The sequence below is a fragment of the Giraffa tippelskirchi genome, chromosome 7 (genome assembly GCF_054371585.1).
Source record: "Giraffa tippelskirchi isolate mGirTip1 chromosome 7, T2T-mGirTip1v1.2.pri, whole genome shotgun sequence".
In the NCBI taxonomy this organism is placed as follows: Eukaryota; Metazoa; Chordata; class Mammalia; order Artiodactyla; family Giraffidae; genus Giraffa; species Giraffa tippelskirchi.
In genome coordinates, this window is record NC_137281.1 from 46922951 (window position 1) to 46944074 (window position 21124).

Here is a 21124-nt window from a genome sequence, read left to right on the forward strand (position 1 = left end):
GCAGTGGACCAGGAAGGACAGCACCTGCTCTTCCCGTGCTCCAGGGGCCCGGAGCAGTGCCTGATGAGGCCCGACCCTGGGCAAGATCCAGCTCTTAAGGCCACTAACCACGTGACTCTGGCCTGCAATGGCCCGTGTGTACTCAGGTGTAGTGCTGGCCCTATGTGTGCCCACCCCATAGGGCCCTCTGCTCAGAGAGAACTAGGCTGCTCCACCACTGTGCTCAGCAAACTGAACTTCTTTATTAAGTGCCAAGGTCCAGGCGGGCGCTGCCCCCTGCAGCCCCTGTACCGAGGCCTGTGCGTGGTTTCCCGGACCCTTGCAGGGCAGCAGTGGCCGGGCGCTCACTTCACGTGCTCGGCCGCGTGGGAGGAGCAGTAATACTTTTTGTGGGCGATGAAGGTGGACAGGCTGCTGAACCTGATGTTGCACAGGCGGCAGTACCTGTGGTTGCCGTTGGGCACAGGGGCCGGCGCTCCCTGGCTGGGGGTCTGCACGCCCTTGTCCGAATGCGAGGGGGGCGCCGGCACCGCCTCCGGTGACACGGCTGGGGGCGGGCCGGGCCGGGGGCTGCTGGCAGGCGGCTCCTGCAAGTCCTGGCCGTTGAGGCCATCGCGGGGAGCAGCGGGTGAAGGCGTCCGGGCCTCCGCGCGGGGGCCAACTAGGGGCTTGCCCAGCAGCAGGCCGTGCGCCAAGCGGAAGTGCTCGATGAGGTCGCCCCGCACCACGCCGTTCGGGGGACAGTAGGGGCAGACGACGGCGGGCGGGTCCTCGGCGGCTGCACGCAGACGGCGCGGGGCGGCGGGGCACGAGAACTTTTTGTGCGCCAAGTAAGCCTCGAGGCTGTGGAAGCTCACGCGGCAAGCCGTGCACTCGTGGTAATCGGCCAGGGCCGGCAGGCCAGGCGCGGGGCCAGAGGCGGCTGCGGGAGCCTGGCGTCGCGGCTTTTTACTTAGGTCGATAGGGCCTTCGGCCGCGTCCGAGCCGCTTCCGCCTCCACTTCCGCTTCCGGGCCGCGGCGATGCGGGCGGCGTGGGGGCGGGTCCAGGTGGCGTAGGGGCGGGGCCTGGCGCGGAGGGCGGGGCGGGTCCGGCCAGGGGCGGGGCGGGCCCTGCCGCGTGCAACTCGTAGAGCTTGCGGCGCCTGCGCGTGCGCACTAGCGGCGCCGAGGGCGCGGGGGTTCCGATTGGTGCTGGGCGGCGCGGCGGTGGGTCGTGGCGCGAGGCGCAGTAGTAACGCTTGTGCACCGTGTAGGTCTCGTGGCGGCTGAAGCGGATGTTGCAGGCCTCGCACAGCGTCCGGCGGGGGTCGTCGTCCTCGTCCGCCCCGCTGCCCGGGCTAGGGCTGCCCTCGCTGCCCCGGCCGCTCGCGTCAGCTTCGGCCTCGGGCGTGGTCGCGCTCCCCGCCTCTTCCTCGCGCGACCCGGGACCCGGCGACGAGCGCGGCACCTCGGCCTCGGCGGATGGCGGGGCAGGGGGCACGCGAGGCGGGGCGGGGGCCACCTTAGGCCGGCGGGCTGCGGGTGCGTCGTCTGGCGGCCGGCGGCCAGAGCAGTAGAGGCGCTTGTGCACGTAGAAGTTGTTAACGTTGTTGAAGGTGATGTCGCACTCGAAGCACGTGGCGCCCTTGGGGGCCCCCGTGAAGAGGCCGCCTGGCGCGCCCACCCCCGCACCCGCCTGCAGCCGGCTGTGCACCAGCTCGGACATCTTGGCCAGGATCTCGGAGGCTGGTGGCGCCGCGGGCAGGTGCGGCAGGAACAGTGCGCTGGGCCCCGGGCTGGAGCCGGGCGTGGGGCTGGACAGCTCCCCTTTTACCCGCGCGGGGCCAGGGCTGGGTGGTGACGGCGTTCGTGAAGGGGCAAGGGGCCCTGGCTCTGCCTCGGGCTCCTCCGCTGCCTCCACCTTGATGCTCCTGGGGGCCGCTGGGGGCTCGCCGCCGCCCCCGTTCTGGGGACCCGCTCTAGGTTCTCCGTTGGTGGCCTCGGCCAGGGCCACTCCTGGCGAGGGGGCGGGCGCCAGGCCTAGGTCGGTAGAGGCCAGGGGGCCGTGCAGTGCCGTGTGCTGCTGGAAGGCGGCCAGACTGTCTGTGGGGAGAGCCCAGGGGCCACCTGTCAGGGCTGGAGCAGGACCTGCCTAGGCCAGACCTGAAGTGGGGAGGGTGGGAAGGGAGAACGGGGCTGGGCAGACGTGGTACAGAACTGAGTCTGAAACCGCCACCCCTCTTCCCGGTTCCCAGGGGCTCACCTGCGGGGACCTTGGCAGTGGGGTGGCCCGTCCCTGGTGAGTAGATCTCAGCCTTGGAGCCTGGCTGGCAGACCATGTGGTTGGTCACCAGGTGGCTATAGAGGATGTCCCTTGTGGTGGAGATGAAGCCGCAGTTGTGGCAGACTCCTGCAGGAGGGCCATGGAGTCAGGGCCCTAGGTGGCTGGGCCCCACTGACCCCACCCACAGCCTCCATTCCCACCCTGCTTACCAGTCAGCGTGTCTGTGTGCACCTTGAGGTGCCGCTCACAGTTGGCCTTGGTGGTGAAGGCGGACAAGCAGATGAGACACACGAAGGGGCGCTCTCCTGGAACACAGGCCTGGTGAGGGAGCCTCACTGGCCAAAGACCCCTAAACTCTGCCTCCCAGGACCCTGGGGCCCGTGGGAGGCAGCAGGGAGTGGTAAAGAGGATCACCCAGGCACACCCGTGGCTGGCATGCAACCCCAGGACAGGCACGGTGAGCCTAGGTGGGAGGACATGGCGTTGGGGGGGTGCTCACCACTGTGGCTACGCATGTGGATCTCCAGGGAGCTGGCGCTGGGGCAGCTTTTGCGGCACTGGGGGAAGGGGCAGACCCGCTCGTTGGGGTAGGTCTCCTTGGGCTTCTCATCCGGGGCGGCCACGGCAGGGGAGCCAGCACCCTGGCGGCTGGCACAGTAGTAGAGGAGGTGGGCTTGCAGGTTCCGCTCGCTACGGTACCAGATGCCACAGTCTTTGCAGGGAAAGACGTCTTCTGAGGGGACGAGAAGGCAGGGGAGAGTCGGGCCCAGCCTGAGGGGGTGCCCCGGCAGCATTGTGGCTACCTCCCACCCAGGGCAGGCATGGCCCTCTGCAACATGAGGGCTGTGCCGCGGGGTCCTCCAGCTTGGGGGAGCGAGGCCTGTGACCTGGGCTGTGCCTTCTCAGGTGTCCCTTGATGACGCTGTGTCCCCTTTCTGTGGATTCCGAGGATGCCATGGGGACACGTGGATGGGGTCCCCCAGGATGGCCCCTGCACTGCTTTCTAACAGTGAGCCCTGTAAGGAGACGCTGCGGTCTTGTGGGTGCCCACGGAAGGAGGGTGGTTGGTGGGGATGACAGGACATGGGGGGCGGCTTGGAGCTGGGTGCCCATGGGGGAGGAGGATACAGGTGGGTGGGCATCCAGGCGCACGTGTCCCCAAGCGCTGGGGGTGGTTGGAGGCCAGGAGCTGCGGGGGATGAAGAGCGTCTGAGTCAAATATACCCTCCACCTGATGGCTCCATGTGTTACTGGTCAGACTTTGCTGACTTGCCACACTTACCGTGTGGGCTGCCTCTGCGTTTTCGGTTTATGGGAGTGTGGCCTGTGGGGCTGGACCTGCCAACTGGTGAGGATTTCTTTGCTTCAGCAGCCCTCAAGTTCTCAGAGATCCTTAAGGAATGGCCTGTAGTTTCTGCCCTGCTCTGTGGCTGAACCCAGGGAGGGGGAGGCTTTGTTCTGTGTCCTGACCTTGATGTGGGGTGGAGGAGCCTGGGACCCCTTCTTGGGGTTTTAACTTCTGTAGGTTAGGGTGTGTTCCTCACCCTGCTGGTTGGCAGTTACTGAAGAAGTGGCTGCCTCCCCACCACCTGCAGGTGCTCCAAGTTTCCACCTTCTGCCTCCTTTAAACCAGTGGTCCCCAACCTGTTTGGCACCAGGGGCCAGCTTCATAGAAGACAGTCTTTCCACAGATAGGGGTGGAGTGGGGATGGTTTGGGGATGATTCAAATGCATCACGTTTATTGTGCACTTCGTTTCTCCTGTTACATCAGCTCCATCTCACATCAGGTATTAGATCCCAGAGGTTGGGGAGCCCTGTTCTAAGGAATTTAGTACATGTCTGTGGGGTGAGGTTGTCCCCGCATGCCCAGTATATGCAGTTTCTCTGGCCCCAACCTTCCCACTGTGTTACCACTGGTTTTCAAGTTCTCTTTTATCTGGGGGCCTCAAGGCAGCTCTGTTCTCTTACCAGCAGAGGCCTGGAGCTGGGATCCAGATCCCTGGGGCTGGTGGTGGGCTTTGGTATCTGCAAGCTCAGTGCTGGGGGACCGGGGGCTGGCTGTGGCACAGGGAGGGTGTGGGAACCTTGGAGCCCCAGGTGAGCCCTAGCCCTGAAACAGCGAGGACAGTTACGGCCCCACTGACCCAGGGTGACCCGAGTCCTGGGTGGACGCAGCCCCGTGACCTGCACAGATGCCTCGAGAGGGGCATTAGCTCCACTCCTCTCACAGGTGAGAAAATGGAGGCTCCCAGTGCTGGAGTCTCAGGAGTTAAACTGGGTCTGATTGACTCTGGAGCTCAGGGTCTGAGGGCCTTTCTAGACCACCAGCTGGAGACCCACTTGAGGCTGGGGTGGGGTTGGTATAAACTCAATAGCGAGCCCACCATGGCCTCACAGATGAAACATCAAACTCAAAGGGCGGGAAACCAAGGCCCAGAGAGGCTGCCTCTGGGCTGGCTTGAGAGGAAGCCCTCCAGCACTGGGGCTCCTGGCAGGCCCCCCTCCAACACAGAGGGGAGACAGCCCCTGCTGGGCAGTGGATGCCATTTCCTGCCCTGGTGCAGTGGCCATCCTGGCCCCTTAGAGACCCTTCCATTCAGCTTCCCTCTTTCCTGAAACTTTGATGTTTAGATGAGACTCCTCTGTACTCACCACCACCTTGAGCCCCCTGCAGGACCCTTTCTCCCTGGGGCGGTGGCCTTGCCCTGTCCAGTACAGTCCCTCCACGCAGGCTCTGGGCACGGGCCTCCTGCCTGTGCTTGTCCCCCTCCCCTCTGGTGACACCTGCCTCACTTGGCCGCTACTGTTTGGGTCACAGTGTCTGTTCCAGTGTCTGCAGATCCTGTCTCTCCCTGGGGCCTCATCCCCCCCAGAGCTCCCCGCTCTGCCCACATCCTGAGTCCCAGCACGTGTCCACTTAGTGCCCAGCAGGCGCTGCGGGTCAGGCTGCTGGGTGGGCCCTCCTCTCTGCCTGTGATGGACGGACAGTCCACAGCCATGCCGAGGCCCTGGCCTCGCACTGCTGCCTCCTCCCCCAGCAAGCCTTCGGGCTCCAGTGCCTCTCCAGCCTCTGCCTCGGTGCCTCCACCAGCTTCAGGTCATCATCACATTTGGCCTGCTTAACAAGAAGGCCACTTTTCTCCATCTAACAGCCATGCAATTTTAGGACTAAATTGGATCCCTGACTTAGCGACTGCACACACATTGCTGCCTGAAAGCCCTCTGCTGGGGTCATTTCTCAGAAGGGACCCCAGCTCTCACATGGGACCACCCTTGGAGTCTTGCTCTGGCCAAGGTGACCATCTTGCTGGGCTGTCCGCACAGCTGCCCTCCCTGGTCTGCGGGTCTCCCGAGCACCCCGACTGAGGCAGCCCCGGCCCGTGCCCACGTCACTGCTTTTCTCCCATCGTAAACCTGTCTGTGGCCACCTTGGGGTGGTGCTGTTTCTCTCAACACAGGCAGGTTCCCCCGCTGCTTGGCTTGGCGTGGACATCGAACAAGGATTTGAGGAATAAGCAAGTCCAGACCCTCTGCTGGTCGTGGGGAGGGTCCCTCTGCTCCAGCTGTTCTCACCAGCGGTTTGTTTTAGGGGACACAGTCATGTGCCTCACAACTGGGAGGCAGGGGGAGGGGCTGCTGCTGGGCCCCCAGGGTCGGCGCATTAGAGACCCCACCCTAGCCCCATGAGGCTGGCCGAGTAGGGGCTGCAGAACCTTTGTGTGCCAGACATGCCAGGTAAAAAGCCCCCTCACCCATGGGCTGCATCCTGGGGCTTTCCCCGTAACCCCACCGCTAGACCTCCAGGCCTCCTCTGGTCAGCTAACAGACCAGGTGACTGGTCCCTGCAGATCTTAGGCTGGGCACCCCTTGCAGTCTAGAGGGAGGGGGTGGCAGTGGGTTACTCACTGTTGACGACTGCAGTTGCGAGGATGGACGCCATGCCAGCCTGCTGGGGTAGGAGCTGGATGTCGGGGTGGGAGGGGGCTGGGCTCTTGGGCTCTGCCGGCTCCTTCACAGGGTGGCTGGGGTTGCTGGGGGGCTTGGCCACCAGGAGCACTGTCAGCTGTTCACCTGCAGGCACTGGCCTGGTGAGCCTGCACCAGAGGGCTTCATCTGCGGGGGAGGGCAGCTGTGATGCAGCAGCCGGCAGCTCCAGGCCACGATGACCGTGCCTCTGCAGAGACCACCCTCCCCGCCCCAATCTTACCCTCCTGAGCACCTCTGCGCGGCCCCATCTTAGACACCAGGGTTCTGCAGCCGGGCATGGGGACTGGAGAGAAGCCACACCAGGTGGGCAGCTGTGGCCAGCTGGTTTCCGTCATGCCCCCTGCCTCGTTGGGGCTCCTGAGTGGTCCCCTGAGGTATGCCTGCTCCTTGGGCCTCCCTGCCCAAGCCTGTCTGAGTGGGAGGGCCCTTTTCCAGGAGAGGGGAGTCGAGCAGAGCGGAGCAGTCCAGATGACCAGGTAGCCACTCACCAAGCCCTGGAAAGGACTCACAGCTCAGTTGGCATGGCTGTTCCCACAGCGGCCTGCAGGGGGCAGCCTCGGCTAACAGGACTGAGGGTCCAGAGGCTGCCAGGAGCCTTCCCTAAGAGGCACGGGCCCAGGCCACCTTATGTGGCATTCAGCACTCCAGGGACCCTTGTCCCGCCTGGGCAGATGCTCCCTGCTGACCAGGCCAGGCAGTGCTAACCAGGCCACGTCCCAGGCAGGTGTCCAGACATCTAGCTGGTCACCTGCTGCCAACCCAGGCCCTCCAGTGCTCTCTGGGCCCTTAAGAGTACCCTCCAGCAGGGAGGAGGGGTCGGGGTCCCCTCCCCTACAGAGCGGGAGAGAGGGGTATATGGGGGCCATGTTAGCCAGGTCCATGGGGTCAGCACAGGGCAGAGGGGAAGCTCAGGTCCCTGGGTGCTGATCTCAACCACTGCTTGGGCCCTCGTGCCCTGGGAACCCCTAGCACACCCGGGGGCTAGGGTGGGTGTTGGAGCAGCAGCCCAGCCTGGCCCCCTCTTGACCCCAAGACACTTAATTCATTGTACTCAGGCGATGGTGGGGGACACCCCCAGAACATTCTACTAAAGTAGAGCCCCCTGTAGGGGAAGGAGGTGGGTTTCCTGTGGTCAGCAGGCACATGGCCCTTCCAGGTGGCCACACTGTAGTGAATAGCCCTTGCTCGGGTGTAGAACTTTTCATGAGTCGGTTCCCATACCTGCCCTGGGACCAGAGCCTCCATCTAATGGGAGGTCCCCTGCCTTGATGCCCAGATCATCACACACTGGGAAGGCTGGTCTGGGCAGATCTGGGCAGGCAGGACCAGAACACCAGGGGTGCCGAGGACCCAGCCTACCCCCCTCCCTCGAGGGCCACTCCTGGACGGCACAGGAGGGACATGGGGGCGAGTGCTTTCCTTGTTCTTACAAAACAGAGGCCCCACATGGACCCGTTGGCCCCTGCCAGACCCGGCAGCCCACCAGGCCTGTTTCCTCTGCTGCCCTGGTGGTCTCCCAGAGGTCTGAGGGTAGTCCTGGTCTTACTGGGGGAGGGGGGGGCTGCTCCCCCACGCCCAGGCAGACGCCTGTCCAGCCCCAGACTGGCATTGATGGGAGCATGGCGGCAGTGGCCCAGGCAGGCTGGTTTGCCTTTAAGGGAGAGCATGACCCCTCTCCTCCGGAAGCCGTGAGGGAAGCGCCAGGATACCAACCCTTCCGGTAGATCTCCGTGTTGGCCTCGGCCTCGGCCAGGGCCTGGGGCAGCGTCCTCAGCCAGCAGGCCTCATCCTCCAGCAGCAGGGTCAGGGCCGGGCTCTGGGGGCAGGAAGAGGGGTCAGCAATCACTCAGTTCATGCTCCCGGACACAGCAGAGAAAGAGGTAGGCCAGGAGTGCCCCCAAGGGCCACATGGGCAGAAGCCTGAGAGTCTATCTCATGGGTATCCTGTCCAAGCTGTGCCAAGCACCATGCTGGCAACAGGCACACTGCAGGGAGCCGGCGCCTTCCATGGGTCAGGCGCTGGGTTCACTGGGGAACTGAGGCCCAGAGAGGTCAAGCAGTTTGGCCAAGGTTGCACAGCCAGTGAATGGCAGAGTACAGAGGCACCCCCAGACCTCCATTCGCTCCAGCCGCCCCTTCCCGAGTGGGCTGCTACCCCAGGCGCAGGCTCCTGGCACATAGGCCCCCCAGAGTGAGCGGGGGATTGGCCTGGAGGAGACGGCATCGTCCCTGTCCTCCCTCCCAGCCCCGGGGCACGACGGCGCACCTCTGTCCCATCCATCCCGGGGCGCACCTCTGTCCCATCCATCCCGGGGCCGGCAGATGGCAGACACGTGAGGAACCTCTGCCTGGGCCCAGCAGCCCCACGAGGTCCCCGGACAGCAAGATGTCCCCCTGCCTTGCTGGGTGAGCACCTAGCTTCCCCGCAGCTCCCAGAGCATGGTCAGCCCCTCACCCCCACCTTGCTGGCAGCACCCTCCTCCCACCTCATAGGTGAGGGAAGGGAAGGGGGGCAGCTCACTCCCCCAGTGGCCTGGCCTGAGGGTCCGGCCTTTGAAGTGCCCAGCGGGGAGCAGTGCAGTACAGACCTTGCCCTGCTTGGCTCCAGGTTGGGGTGACCACTGCTGCCCGTCAGGCTGCAGCCCCAGGGCTGGGTGGGTTCCGGACTGCTCCTCTCCAGTGGGGCGGCCAAGCTCAGCCCCTGGGCGCCGTTTGCAAACTGTGTTGAGCTAACTTTAAGACCGTGTTATCTGCTGCCCCCTGGACGGGGACGTTTGTGCACACCAGGGGCACATGTGGCAGTTGGCCAGGATACTACATGGTGGGATGGCTGGGGCAAATAGCACTTGGGGGGTCCTCTGATGGGTTGTGGGCACCACCGCGCCTGGTCCAAGCCCATGGCTTTACTGGGCTTTGCCTGCAGGGACCATGGGGGCTCCAGAGCTGGGTACCGGAGTGCAGTCCAGACTCCCTGACTAGGAGACTTGGGAGGGCACTGGCCCTCAATGCACAGTGCCCTCATCGCGCCCCTCTGTGCCTTGCCCCCATCCTGTGGTGGACTTGGGCAGCCCGGCTAGCGGACCAGCTGCATGGCTCAGTCATGGAACAGTCGAGTGGAGAGCAGTCGGCCAGTGCGTCCCGGGAGTGGAGCTGCCCAGCACCATGCCCACCCTGCCTGGGCCCCAGCATCTCTGCAGACGGCAATGCCTGGAGCCTGCATGCCCCCTCGACCAACCCTGTGCTGCCGCCTGCTCTCGGGGTGGGTCACGTCCCTCTCTGTGACTCGGTTTCCCCTGGGGCACCGGGCAGTCATCGTCAGTGCGGAGCCCCCCAGGCTTTGGACAGCGCCTGCCTGGCAAGTGAAGAACAGGAGCACGGCCACCCTTGCTCCTCCTTCCCTCCGGCCGGCAGGACACAGCGGGCAAGGGCTGTGCCTCTGGGCCCAGGAAGTCACCAGGCTGTCAACCGTCAGACATCAACTGGAGGCGAGGGGCTCCACCAAGGAGCTGGCTTTTGAGGGACGGCCGCAGAGCCGGGGGTCTCCCCGCTGGGAGGTTTCTGCCGCCCACAGCTGGGGACAGGCTGGGGCCAAAGTGGAGCCGGCGCAGCAGCGAGTGGCCGGCGGCTCCCACTTCCTGGCTGGTCTGACCTGGGCCGGCAGCGCACGGAGGCGGGGGCCTCTCCGAGTCTCTAATGAATATTAATGTGTGGAGGAGGGAGAAAAAAATTAATCTGCCTGATCCTCCGATGGGTGCTGCGGTAACGATATGAAATCTAATTATTCGTCCCAATATTTCTAAACCCTCAAACTGAGACTGACAGCCTCCCGGTCGGTTTAGTGCTTATCACTCCCGGGAGCGGCGTGTTCGCGGAATGATAAAAGCACAGCCCTGCTGACGCTGCAGAACCCCCGATTCTCCACGTCCGTCCACGCGGAGGGCAGGAGGCAGCGCCATGTTCCTGGGGGCTCTGTGCCTCCTGCCAGGAGTGGCCCCTTGCCTGGTGGTTGCCCTGGGCTGGATGGATGCCATGAGGGTGGGTGAGGGGCAGGAGATGTGGGGACCCCATGCCTGACTCCCAAGAGGGAGAGGGGCCAGGAGATCCAGGGTTAGGACCCTTCCTCCTCATTCCCTTGGCCCTTGATACTGTGGGGGAGCCTGGCCCCCACTTACATGGGGAAAACTGAGCCCACCACCCCTGGACTCCCCTCCTGTGCTTGGACTCTAGGGGTGCAGGCACCAGCACCCCGCCACAGTTCCAGGGAAGGGAGCACGCCTCCACCCACCCTGTCCCGGGAGCTGCATCCCACTGTGTGTGGGGGCTGCAGCCTGCCCCCTGCCCAGCCCTGGGGTGCAAGGACAGATTTCAGTCTCTGTCCCCCTGCTGTGAAGGGGCAGACTCGGTTTGAGCTGCCTTGTTCTTTGTTTTCTTCTCCCTGTCTGCCCCCACCCCAATTCCAAGCAGCCCTGGGACAGAGCCCTTTTCTCTGGTGGTTGAAGGTCCTGTGGGCAGCAGGGTGTGAGCCTGGCCCTTCTGCCAAAACTATCAGAGACCGGCTACCTCCCCTCCCTGGGCGCCCCCAGGCTCACTGCTGGGTTTGAGTCTAGCTTGCTCTGGACAGGCCAGGTCCAGAGCGAGCAAGAAGCTTGGTTCCCCACCCTGCCTTAGCCATGGGTGTTGCCTGGTCCCTTCCTGACTCTAGGCCTCCCCACCCAGCCCCAGGATAGGGGATGGCCCCTTTAAATTCTCTGGGTGCATCTGAGAACCCTCCTTGTTCCCCCAACAAAGAGGTCAGTGTCTGGGTTCTGTGCCCGCTGATAACCATCAGAAACCCTATCTCCACCGCATCCGCTGTGACAGCCATATCTCAGGCTGTTCCCAGACCTGCCGTGTGTCCGTGAAGCAGCGTCCAGGGGCAGCGGGGTCCCGGCTCAGGGAGCCAGACGGCCCGCGGAAGGCCTCCCAGGGCACCGCGGGCAGGCTCACGGGAGGTCAGGGGCGCAGGCTGTGGTGGGCTCTGATCAGGCCTGCACCCCTCTGTCTTGTCAGTCCATCCCACTCACCATCGCCAGAGGCATCCCCACCCCAAGGGCAGCCCAGGTGTGTCAGGTGAGAAGCACCACAAGGCAGCTTGGGGCACAGCCCCACCTGGCAAAGGGACCAACCGCGTGCCACGCCCAGGCTGGACATCTTCCCTTAGGGATCATTCCCTATGGCAACCTCAGAAGAGGGACCTCACCAGGAGGGCACTGGGCCAGTGCGCTGCAGCACCCCACCCTCTGGCCAGGGCTTATCCTGCTGAAAGTTTGGCTCTGCCGAGCCATGACCACTGATGACAGCCTTTGGGGGGGGTTCCCCTGGGGAGAGCCACTCAGAGCCTGTGGTTCTGAAGGCCCAGCCCCATCTGTGTGGAGCCAGCTGACCTCATGTCAGCCTCATGGGCAGGGGCTGCCTGCCCAGACCTGCTGCTTCTCCAGAGGGTCCCTCCTGCCTCTCAGTGATGTTACGGTGGCCTTGCAGATAAAGTGGGTGAGCTCTGGGAGGACAGCTGGACAGATAGATGGATGGGCCAGGTTAGTGCAGGTCTGCTTGTTCATTCATCCATTTACCTTTTCACATATTTACATACCTACCTATCTATCCATTCACCCACCCGTCTTCTACCTGCCCACAAATTCACCCACCTATCCATCCTTGTCTTGTCCATCCACCTTCTAATTGTCCATCCATCTTCCATTTATCCATCCACTATCCACTCATCCATCCACCATCCACCTGCCCATTCATCCAGCACTCAACCTTCCACCTGACATCTACCCGTATACGCATCCATCCATTTATCCATCCAGTGTCCACTCACCTTTCCATCCATCCACCTTCTACCCATCCATCCATCCATCCCTCCTCGTCCATCTACCATCCTTCCTCTATCATCCATCCACCTTCTGCCCATACATCCAGCACTTAACCTTTTATCCAACATGTATCTGCCTAAACACACATCCATCCAGTTATCTAGCCAGTATCCACTCACCCTCCCATCCACCCACCAACACCCTTCCATCCACCTCTGCCCGTCATTCTGCGAGCCAGTTCATCTGTCTACCATCTGCCTGTCCACCCATCCGTCCGTCCCTCTATCTATCCTCCACTCATCATCCTATTATCTATCTACACATCCACCCACCACCCATCCTGAACATCTCTTCTGCAGCTGAGTACAAGTTTTACACTGCTGGGCGTCCAACCCCTGGGTTTCCAGCGAAGGCCACAGTTGCATCCTGGGGTACTTTGAGGTCCCACAACAAACCGACTCTTGACTCCTGGCAGGCTCTGCATGCTGTGTCCTTGGTCCCACCCCCAAGGCCTGGCGTGTGCGGGGACGCCACCGTGTCTCCCCTCCGCTCTGCAGGCGGCCTGGGCCCAAGGTGATCGTGGGAAACTGCTGCCACACCCCAGAGTTGCCCCTTGCCCACTTTGTCCTCCAGACAGCAAAGACAAGCTGCATGGCGGGTGATGGGACGGTCTGGGGTGGGAGGTACGTGGGGGAGAGAGCTGGGCCCATCAACTGAGCTCGATAAGGGGCCCGCTGGAACGCTAGTGAAAATATTTAGACAATAAATGAAGTATCGGAGAGGCACGCGTATCTTTAAGAAATCAATCATCTTGTACGTGTCTGGACATTTGGCGCCAAGGCGGAGATAGCGCCTGCTGGGGAGATAAGGGTTAATCAAGGATTTAATTCTGCAGGAGATAAAGTCGCAGGCTGAGCAGCTGCCCTTCCTCCCTGGGCTCCTCTGCGCGAACCTCAAAGGAGCGCTCCTTGGACACTATCTCCTTGCCTGGAGAGGGTTTGCAGCCTCACACCAAGTCTCCCCAGGCTGACCTGTGCCCTGGGCCCAAGGAGTACAAAACCTCCAGAGGGGAGGCTGCCAGCAGGAGGGGAGGGTTTGGGGGTGGGGGTGCAGTGGGGATCCCGGGGCTCCAGTCCCCCACCCCCACCTTCAGGGATCTCTGCTCTTTGGTCCTGGTGACTGCATCATGTTACCTACCCTCTCGGGCCTCAGTTTTCTCATCTGGACATTGGGAACAGTAGTGTCCCCTCTCAGCAGGGCTGGAGAAAATGAGGCGCCAAGTCTAAAGATGGGCACATAAAAGTTGTGTCTGGAACACACAGCTGTCCATCTTGGAAGGGGCTGACCTTCCCCAAGGAAGGAGTGGAGGGATAGGTGTGGGCCCCACTCAGGACAGATGGAGGGTGCCAGTCAGCTTGCCTTGGTGCCATCACCACTACGGCTTTTCTCGACACTGAGAGTTGAGATGTGACAGTCACGGAGCTCCCATCAATGCCCCCCTAACAGCTACCTAACAGAGCCTAACAACGCCCCCCTAACAGAGAGTCAGCTGGTGCTTGCATCCCTCCAGTGACAGGGAGCTTACTGCCTATAGGGACTGCGGTAAGCACCACAGCCTTGATCACACAGTGGAGCCAAAGTCTGGCTCTTTCCAAGGAGCTGAAATCCATGCTGGAGCTCTCGCTGCTTCCTACCTGCTTGGGGCCATGGGACAGGAGGGTCGCCCTCCACAGGGTGCTGGCTATGCTGCCCTGGAGGTGTGGCCTGGGGTAATCGCCGCACATGTATCACCTCATTAACCCTCCCAGCAACTCTGGAAAGCTGGCTTCCCTGCCTCACAGACGAGCTGCCGCTCTGCCACCCTCTTCACTGCTGGGAGTGCAGGCTCAGGCCTCAACGACCCTACGGGACTCCCGTGTGTCCCCCTGAGGTTCCCCGGGCTGAGGAGACAGCCGCTCAGAGAGGCGGGGCACATGGCAAAGCGGCCACAGGGTGGGAGACCCCAGGGTCCAACCCTGTGCCATGGGGATGGCCTGGCCTTGAAGGTGGGCGCCCTGCGTCCTGGGCCAGCCTCTTACCACCTCGCTGAGCCATCTCCAAGCTCCTGAAGCCCGGGTCCCGGTTCTGAGACCTCTGCCCCAGCATGACCCACGGCCCAGGCTTCACTTCTCACCAGAGTGACTAGGGGCCGTGAGCCACTGTCGGAAGGGAATGGCTGGGGATTCTGCCGATGCTCCCTGCCAGCCCTGCTGCAGGCCCCATGCTTGGGCCTGGTTTCCTCTGCAGAGAAACGGGCTCTGTCGGGTGGAGCTGATTAGAGCTGTGGGGACAGGGAGAAGGGCAAGCCCACCCTCACAGCCCCGCACTGCCGCTGAAGGCTGACCAGAGGCCCAGCACCACAGGGCACCTGCTAGCACCCTGGATCCAGCCTCACCTGAAGGCCACACTAGCAATCACAAGGGCCCGGGTCACGGCTGCACCTGCACACGTAGGGTGCCGGGCCCTGGGCTTGGGGGGCCAAGCTGGGTGCTGCCTGCCCCCCAGGCCAGCGGCACCACGGCCGAGGTGTTTCCCGAACACTCATCACGCACAACCTCCCTCCCCACCCCATTCCCGTCACAGCAGGTGCCCACTCCACTGCCCACACATGTTCTAAAATGAGCACTTGTGCCCCTGGCCAGAGGACGCTGCACCAACTTGCCTTAAGGAAAGGGCACCTCAGAAGTAGCCCTGAGACAGATGACGTGTCACCCAGTGGTCATCAGCCTGCACTGGAGATGCTCGGGCACCGACAGCGCCCTCTCCCTGTCGTCAGGAGGACCCACAGGCATGGGAAGGGACGCATCGCTCACCCTGGGTCGCAGCTGTATCCAGAAACCCACCTCACTGGCCACTGGGGGTGGCCCCACCCACGAAGTCCAGTGCCGGGGGCAGCACCACCTGCCTGCCTGGACACAGGCCCAGCCCAGCCCCACCACTTGGTTCCTTGTTGCTTCCTCCCCTGAGTTGCCCTTCCCTTTCTCTGCCTCACCAACTTCTACTCCTTCACTGAAGGCCTGCTTAAAGAACCCTCCTCCAGGCGGCCCTCCCTTGGTCACCCTGAGGTCCATAGGCCCCACACCACCTCCCCCAGGCAGCCCTCCTTCTGTCACCCTGAGGTCCCACAGGATCCACACCACCTCCCCCAGGCAGCCCTCCTTTTGTCACCCTGAGGTCCCATAGGCCCCGCACCACATCTTCCAGGCAGCTCTCCCTGTGCTCCCACAAAGTTACCTCTTCCCTGCCCTCCTGGTCCCAGCACCTCATATCTGCATCTCCTGACCTGTTTCAAGTGGAGAGGCAGGAGCTCCTGGGTGGGGTGTCTAGGCCAGGCCTGGCTCAAGGACTGAAGGGCCTGTGCCCCGGGCTGGACACTGCCCTGGCCTACGCAACTGGGATTGGGTTACTTACCAGTTCCGCCTGCCCGGGGGACGAGGCTCTGGTCTGGATGCTTCCGCGGAATGGTCCCCAGGACAGGCCCTCGGCGAGGCTGCACCGAGCCCGCACGCACCTCTGTCCATCTTGCAGCAATGGCTCCAGCTCGTCTACAGGGAGAGACATCAGAGGTGTGAGGAGTGCCTGCTGCCCAGGTTCAGTCCATCCTTGCAGCCCCCCTCACCCCGGAGCATTCGGGGGACTGAGGTCAAGGAGGGCGGGCGACAGGCGGGCGGCCCTGTGGCCTGCCCCAGGTTACGAGGGTGGTGCTGGGTCCTGAGGGCCAGGCCATACCCTGCGCTCAGACCTTTTATGGGGGATGGCAGGCTGTGACCAGACAGCGAGGGGCGCTTGCCACTGGACCTGAACAGGTGGGAGCATGGCTCGGGGACCATGGCTGCCATGTTGGGACGCACGTGCCTTGCACAGCTCAGGACGCACACACAGAGCCAGGTCACCCCCACTGCCTTATGTGGGGGCAACACTGCCGAGGACGACGATGCCGACGAGACCCACTTCCCATCCCTCCACGCAGTCCTCCCAGCCCCCTCCCATCGGCTTGAGTCCTGAGATCTGCAGAGCACGCCTGTGCAGGCAGCTGTGGAAATGCTGGCTTCCCAATGTGAGTCAGGGACCGCATACCTCCCACCTCCTGGGGTTGGGGTGAGGTTGAGTGAATCAGTCCTCTTAGCACCTGAGCACAGGGCCCAGCAGGGGAGCCAGGCCAGGAGCTAAGTGTCCTGCCCCCAAGGTCCTTGGCACAGGCAGACTGTGTGCACCCAGGTGGCGCCACCATTCCCTGCAGGACCCCTGCCCACTCTCTGGAAAGGTCTGGACCGGATTCCTGCTGTGGCCCTTGGTCAACAGCTGCCTGTCTGAGCAGTCTGCTGCCCCACTGGGGGTCGAAGGCTCTTGGGCTGAGGCCGCCTGTGCTGTGGCCGGGGTGGTGGTTCTTGTGGCTGGGGCGGCCACCACAGGACTCTGTCCCGTGGATGTGGGCTGCTGGCCTCTGCCGGGAGCCACCTCCCCCAGTCCCTCTCATGGGGTGGGACCTCAGGGTTGCACAGTGTCTGCAGTCAGGCTCCCAGGCTCAGCTGGGCCTTGCTGCACGACCCACATAACCTGGTGGGGTGGACCACAGGGCGGCCCCTAAAGATACCTGTGCCGCAACCTGGGGGTGGGCCCTACAGCCAACAACAGGTGTCCTCATGAGAGAGACACAGGGAGAAGCCCATGTGAAGACGGGGGAGGGACTGGCGTGACACAGCTGCGGGGACATTGTCCCTGGAGCCTCGGGGAAGAGCGGGACTTCCAGCTCCAGAGCTGTGAGAGAGTAGATTTCCAATGTTTCAAGGCACCAAGGTTGTGCAATTTTCCCTGGGCTGCACACGTGGCAAGTTATCCGCCCGCTAGAACCAGTGTCCTTACCAGGGAGGGGATGGTGGTGGCCACGCCCCCAAAGGGCGGTCCCTCCCCAGGCCACATGCACTCTGCCCTGGAAGGCAGGGCCACCTTGTCCCCTGGGTGCCACCTGGGCCTACAGAAGCCTCACGTGGCCTGGCCTGGACCCCGAGCAAGCACTGCTGTGTCGGCCCCACTTCCTGGATCCCCGATCAGGCAGGCTGTGGCCTTAATGGGCCCGATTATCAGATAACTGTCGGCCTAATGGCACAGATAACGTGCAAATACGCCAGGAGGCCTGGCTAAAACGTTCTAACTGGATCCTTGTCTTCCCCAGGGCTGATAAGATGGCAGAGGACCAGGAGGAGGCCAGGAGGTGGTGCCCTGTATCGGCCCTTTGGGGAGGGGCAGAGGCTGCCCCGTTGCTTCGTGGCCCGCCCACAAGGGGCTGTGTCCTCTACCCACGCACCAGGATGGCCTGGGTCCTGGCCAGGGCTCCGCAAGGTACTGGCCAGCACCCAGTCACCTGTTCCTGCCCAAACAGCCCTGCGATGTTGGCCCTCCCCTTCTTCCCTCCCCCAATACAGATGAGGAAATAGGCCCGGAGAGGTCGTGAGGCTGGCAGTGGAAGGTCAGGATCTGAGCCCAGGCGCCTGCTCTCCAGGGTGTACCTGGGTCTCTGGTGCCCCACTTGGCTGGCCCCAGGGGGTGGGAATGTGGGGAGCAGAAGAGGCTGCCTAATGGCGAGCTTGCTGGGCCCTCATGGGTGCTGCTTCTGAGGCTGGGGGGAGCCCACCACGGGTTAGGGTATACCGCCCGCCCCTCCCATTGCCCCCACCGGAGGTAGGGGTCAAGGAGGAATCTTTCAGAACCCCGATGTGTGGAGACCCAGAGCCTCCAAGCCTCACGGGGTCTGCACGCTCACAGGCCTCTAGAGAAGGGAGGCCCACGCCCCTCCCTGGCCTTCAGTTCTGCTGCTGGGGCCACGGACAAGCCAGGGACAGTCCTTTCAGTGTCCAGGACCCGTTCCTGGTTTGTCAGGCTGGGGGCTCCCTGTAGGAGACAGTACTGTCCATCCGAGGCCAGCACCCACATTCCCCAGGGGAGGAGGAGCGGGAAGTCGGTTCAGTCTTCCCAAGAGTGGCCAAGTCCCACCCAGACCTGGGGAAACAGAGGGGATGGGGCTGGCTGGCCCAGGTCCCCCCCGCCCCCCACGGGTGGGATGGGGTACAGCCGTGAGCCCCCAGTCACCCCTGACTTGCTATAGCTGTGGGATCCTGAAGCCCCTCTAGTCCTGGTGGCCTCCTGGAGGAAGGGGCAGAGCACCCACCCATGCCGCACCACAGCAAACTGCCGGCTCCCTAATCGCGCACCAGGGCTGGCAGCCCCGGCTCCCAGATAACAGCATGGCTGGTACTTCCCGTGGCAGCCGCTCCATCTCCTGGGTATCACGCACCACCAGAGAGGATGGCTCCTGATAAAGGCGGCCGTTCAGCATGATGAGGTAGAACCCACCACTTTGGGCTTGCTGGGGGCAGGCCCAGGCCTGGGAAAGGCACGGAGGCCAAGGACCTGAGGGATGTGAGCTGGGGATCAGGCAACAGTCGATCAGAACCCACTTCCCTAGTCCAGGGGAGGCTATCCCTGAGAGCCTGGGCATTAGAAAGGGTACCCCGTGTGGGCAGAGTCAGGGCCATAGCAGGTGCCTGGCTTGGTGGGGCGAACATGGCTAGATCTCAGCCTCAGCACATTCAGTGCACTTGTGCAGTACACAACCTGTGCAACTGTCCATGGTAGCCCTGGTGACGTTCAGCATCCAACCACTCAGATAACCTATTTCCAGCTCCCAGTTCCTGACTAACTGCAAGCACAAGTCAAGCAGGTGTTAAAGCCTAGTTAGCACCTATCAGAGACCTTTTCCCAACCAGAAATAAAACTGTATCCAAGAAAGTGGGGTGAGGGTGGGTGAGGCCACTTACTCCTGGCAGACTGGGTACTCGAGAGCTCCATTCAAAACTGAGAATGAATTAAAGTACGAATGAGCAAGGACGAGGCTGGGGGTGGGAGCTGACCAGGTGAGTAACAGACAGGAAGACATGGCTATTTTTAAACAGCCCCTAAAGCTCCAGAGGATCTACACACTGGTGGCCTTGGAGATGGTCAGCTCCCAACTGCACTCACAGGAAACGTGGAGCCAGGGAGTGCCCAGGAGTGCTCAAGCCACAGTGTGAGGCCTGGCTGGGTGGGATCAGAACCGTCTTTGGACTTAACAAGACCCCAGGTAGGTACCTGGGGCAGAGCTGAGGGTGGCACATCCTCTGCCCTCAGAATTCCCAGGAAACATGGACAGTGGTGACAGCGCCACTGGGGGCCAATCAGGGTGGGCTCTGCCCTGGGCGCCTCCTGTGACCATGTCTCCATCTCCTCCTCCTAGCTCCAGAGAAACTGGATCAAGCAGGGCACCGAGGTCTCTAGCTCCAGCGAGGTCCTGGCAGAGTCCTCCCTGCCTTACCCACCACGGCCCTGTCCCCACAACTGGACACTGGGGGAACGATGCCATCTGCCCTGAGAACTAATGCAGTCCTAATGGAGTTTCCAGCTTCTGTTTATGGAGCCTTAGCCAAATGCTTGCCATAAATCACAGGGATTCCTCCCAGCCACGGCTGAAGCTGTCCCCCTACCAGCGTACAGAGGGAGAGACTGAGGCTCAGAGAGGTTAAATGACTGGCCCAGGATACACAGCTGGCTGGTGGGATTTGACCAGAGCCCTAGCACGCTCCCAGTCAGGGCCCTGACCCCCTTTTCTGGGTCTTTCTGGGTGGAGGCAGGAGGCGATAGAGAAGAGAGGGCGGGGAGAGGCTGCTGGAGGGCAGTGGGGGGCAGTGGGCAGCCCCCGCTCTCCTGTCGCAGGCTGGCTCCTCCTGGTGTGGAGGAGGAGCAGTCCTGTGTGGTCAGGGTGGGCCTCCTTGTGGGGGTCGGGCCATCACTACTGGCACAGTGTCGGGACAGAGACTAATTTATTCTGGCAAACAACCCCACATACATTATTTCCAGAACAAACATGCCACGCTGGGATTCAATTTCACCCCCAAAGCATGTGTGAGAGTCCAGATGAGAAAATTCAGCCTTTGCATATTTACATGATTTAAACATAGGTTTTACACCACTTTAATGGTGTCCTGAGGTGCAAGAGAAAGGAGGCAGGACTGGACATGGCTACCCCAGGCCCGGTGTGGGAGCCCAGCAGATGGGGTGGCGGCTGGGAGCACTGGGGTCTGGAGTCTACCTGCCAGTCCTGCCGCTGCCTGGCTCTCAGAGTCTCGGGTCACCTGCTGGGCTGGTGGCTCCAAGAGAAGATGGTGCCAGTCAGCACGTGGGCCTGGCATGTCTCCTCCCCTGCGCCTGGGTGTTTCCACACCTCTGGTCCTGCCAGGGCTGCAGAGAGCTGTCCTTAGACTCGGCCCTGCCCCCAGCTCTGTCCCACAACTTGGAGTCCTTGGCGGCCTCCTTCAACAACAGGCAAAACAAACAGTGAGGAGGTTCTGGTCTGCCTGCACTTCCCGCTGGACTGGCCCAGAGAGCTCGAGCAACCTGCTTGAGGCTGCACAGCAAAGGCTGCAGTCATCTGGCCAGACCTGAGCTCCTTCTTGAGGGAGGATCCGGGGCTCCAACCCAGACCATCTGGCTCCGGAGCCCACAAGCCCAGCCACCCCCAGGTCTGGCCAAGCCACGGCCTGCTGGCCGCTTGGCAGTTCTGACCCGGGGGCCCTGATGTCCACAGGAGTGTCCGTGAGCTCAGGGCTGCCCTGTTCCCTGCTGGCTGGCTCCTCCTTCCAGGGGCCGGGCTCCATTTGTGCTAATGGCCAGTGGCCTCCAGGGTACAAAGGCCAGCCTCCCAGCAGTCCCCGCCCTGAACTGGGGGCTCTGGGATCGGTGTGTGGGTGCCCACCCTGGGGTCACTGCCAGAACCCACTTATCTAATCAGCCTCATCGCTCCCGCCCAGCCCTGCCCTGCGGCTCCAGGGGGCCAGCTGGCCCTGGCTTTGTCGGGAGCGGCCCTATCTCAGGGATCACGCTGTTTGCCTTTGATAAAAGTCACAGAAAAGGGAGAGAAGGAGTGAGAGGGAGATGAAGAAAACCCC

At 62.6% G+C, this 21124-nt stretch overlaps 1 protein-coding gene across 3 annotated transcripts in view; it reads right to left on the bottom strand.

The window, feature by feature from the left end:
* Nucleotides 1-222: 222 nt before the first annotated feature.
* Nucleotides 223-21124, bottom strand: part of ZFPM1 (zinc finger protein, FOG family member 1) — a 61489-nt gene continuing 40587 nt past the window's right edge. For 2 of the 3 annotated variants that reach the window (XM_081511991.1, XM_081511990.1), the window contains exons 4-10: nucleotides 15558-15691; nucleotides 7966-8068; nucleotides 6172-6378; nucleotides 2764-2997; nucleotides 2474-2569; nucleotides 2244-2390; nucleotides 223-2083 (exon numbers count right to left, since the gene is read on the bottom strand). In XM_081511991.1, coding sequence (XP_081368117.1) covers nucleotides 345-2083; nucleotides 2244-2390; nucleotides 2474-2569; nucleotides 2764-2997; nucleotides 6172-6378; nucleotides 7966-8068; nucleotides 15558-15691 — 2660 coding nt within the window. In that variant the 3' untranslated portion in view covers nucleotides 223-344. Of the gene's footprint in view, nucleotides 2084-2243; nucleotides 2391-2473; nucleotides 2570-2763; nucleotides 2998-6171; nucleotides 6379-6472; nucleotides 7330-7965; nucleotides 8069-15557; nucleotides 15692-21124 lie in introns of those variants that run through there. The other variant, XM_081511993.1, reaches the window with a different exon arrangement.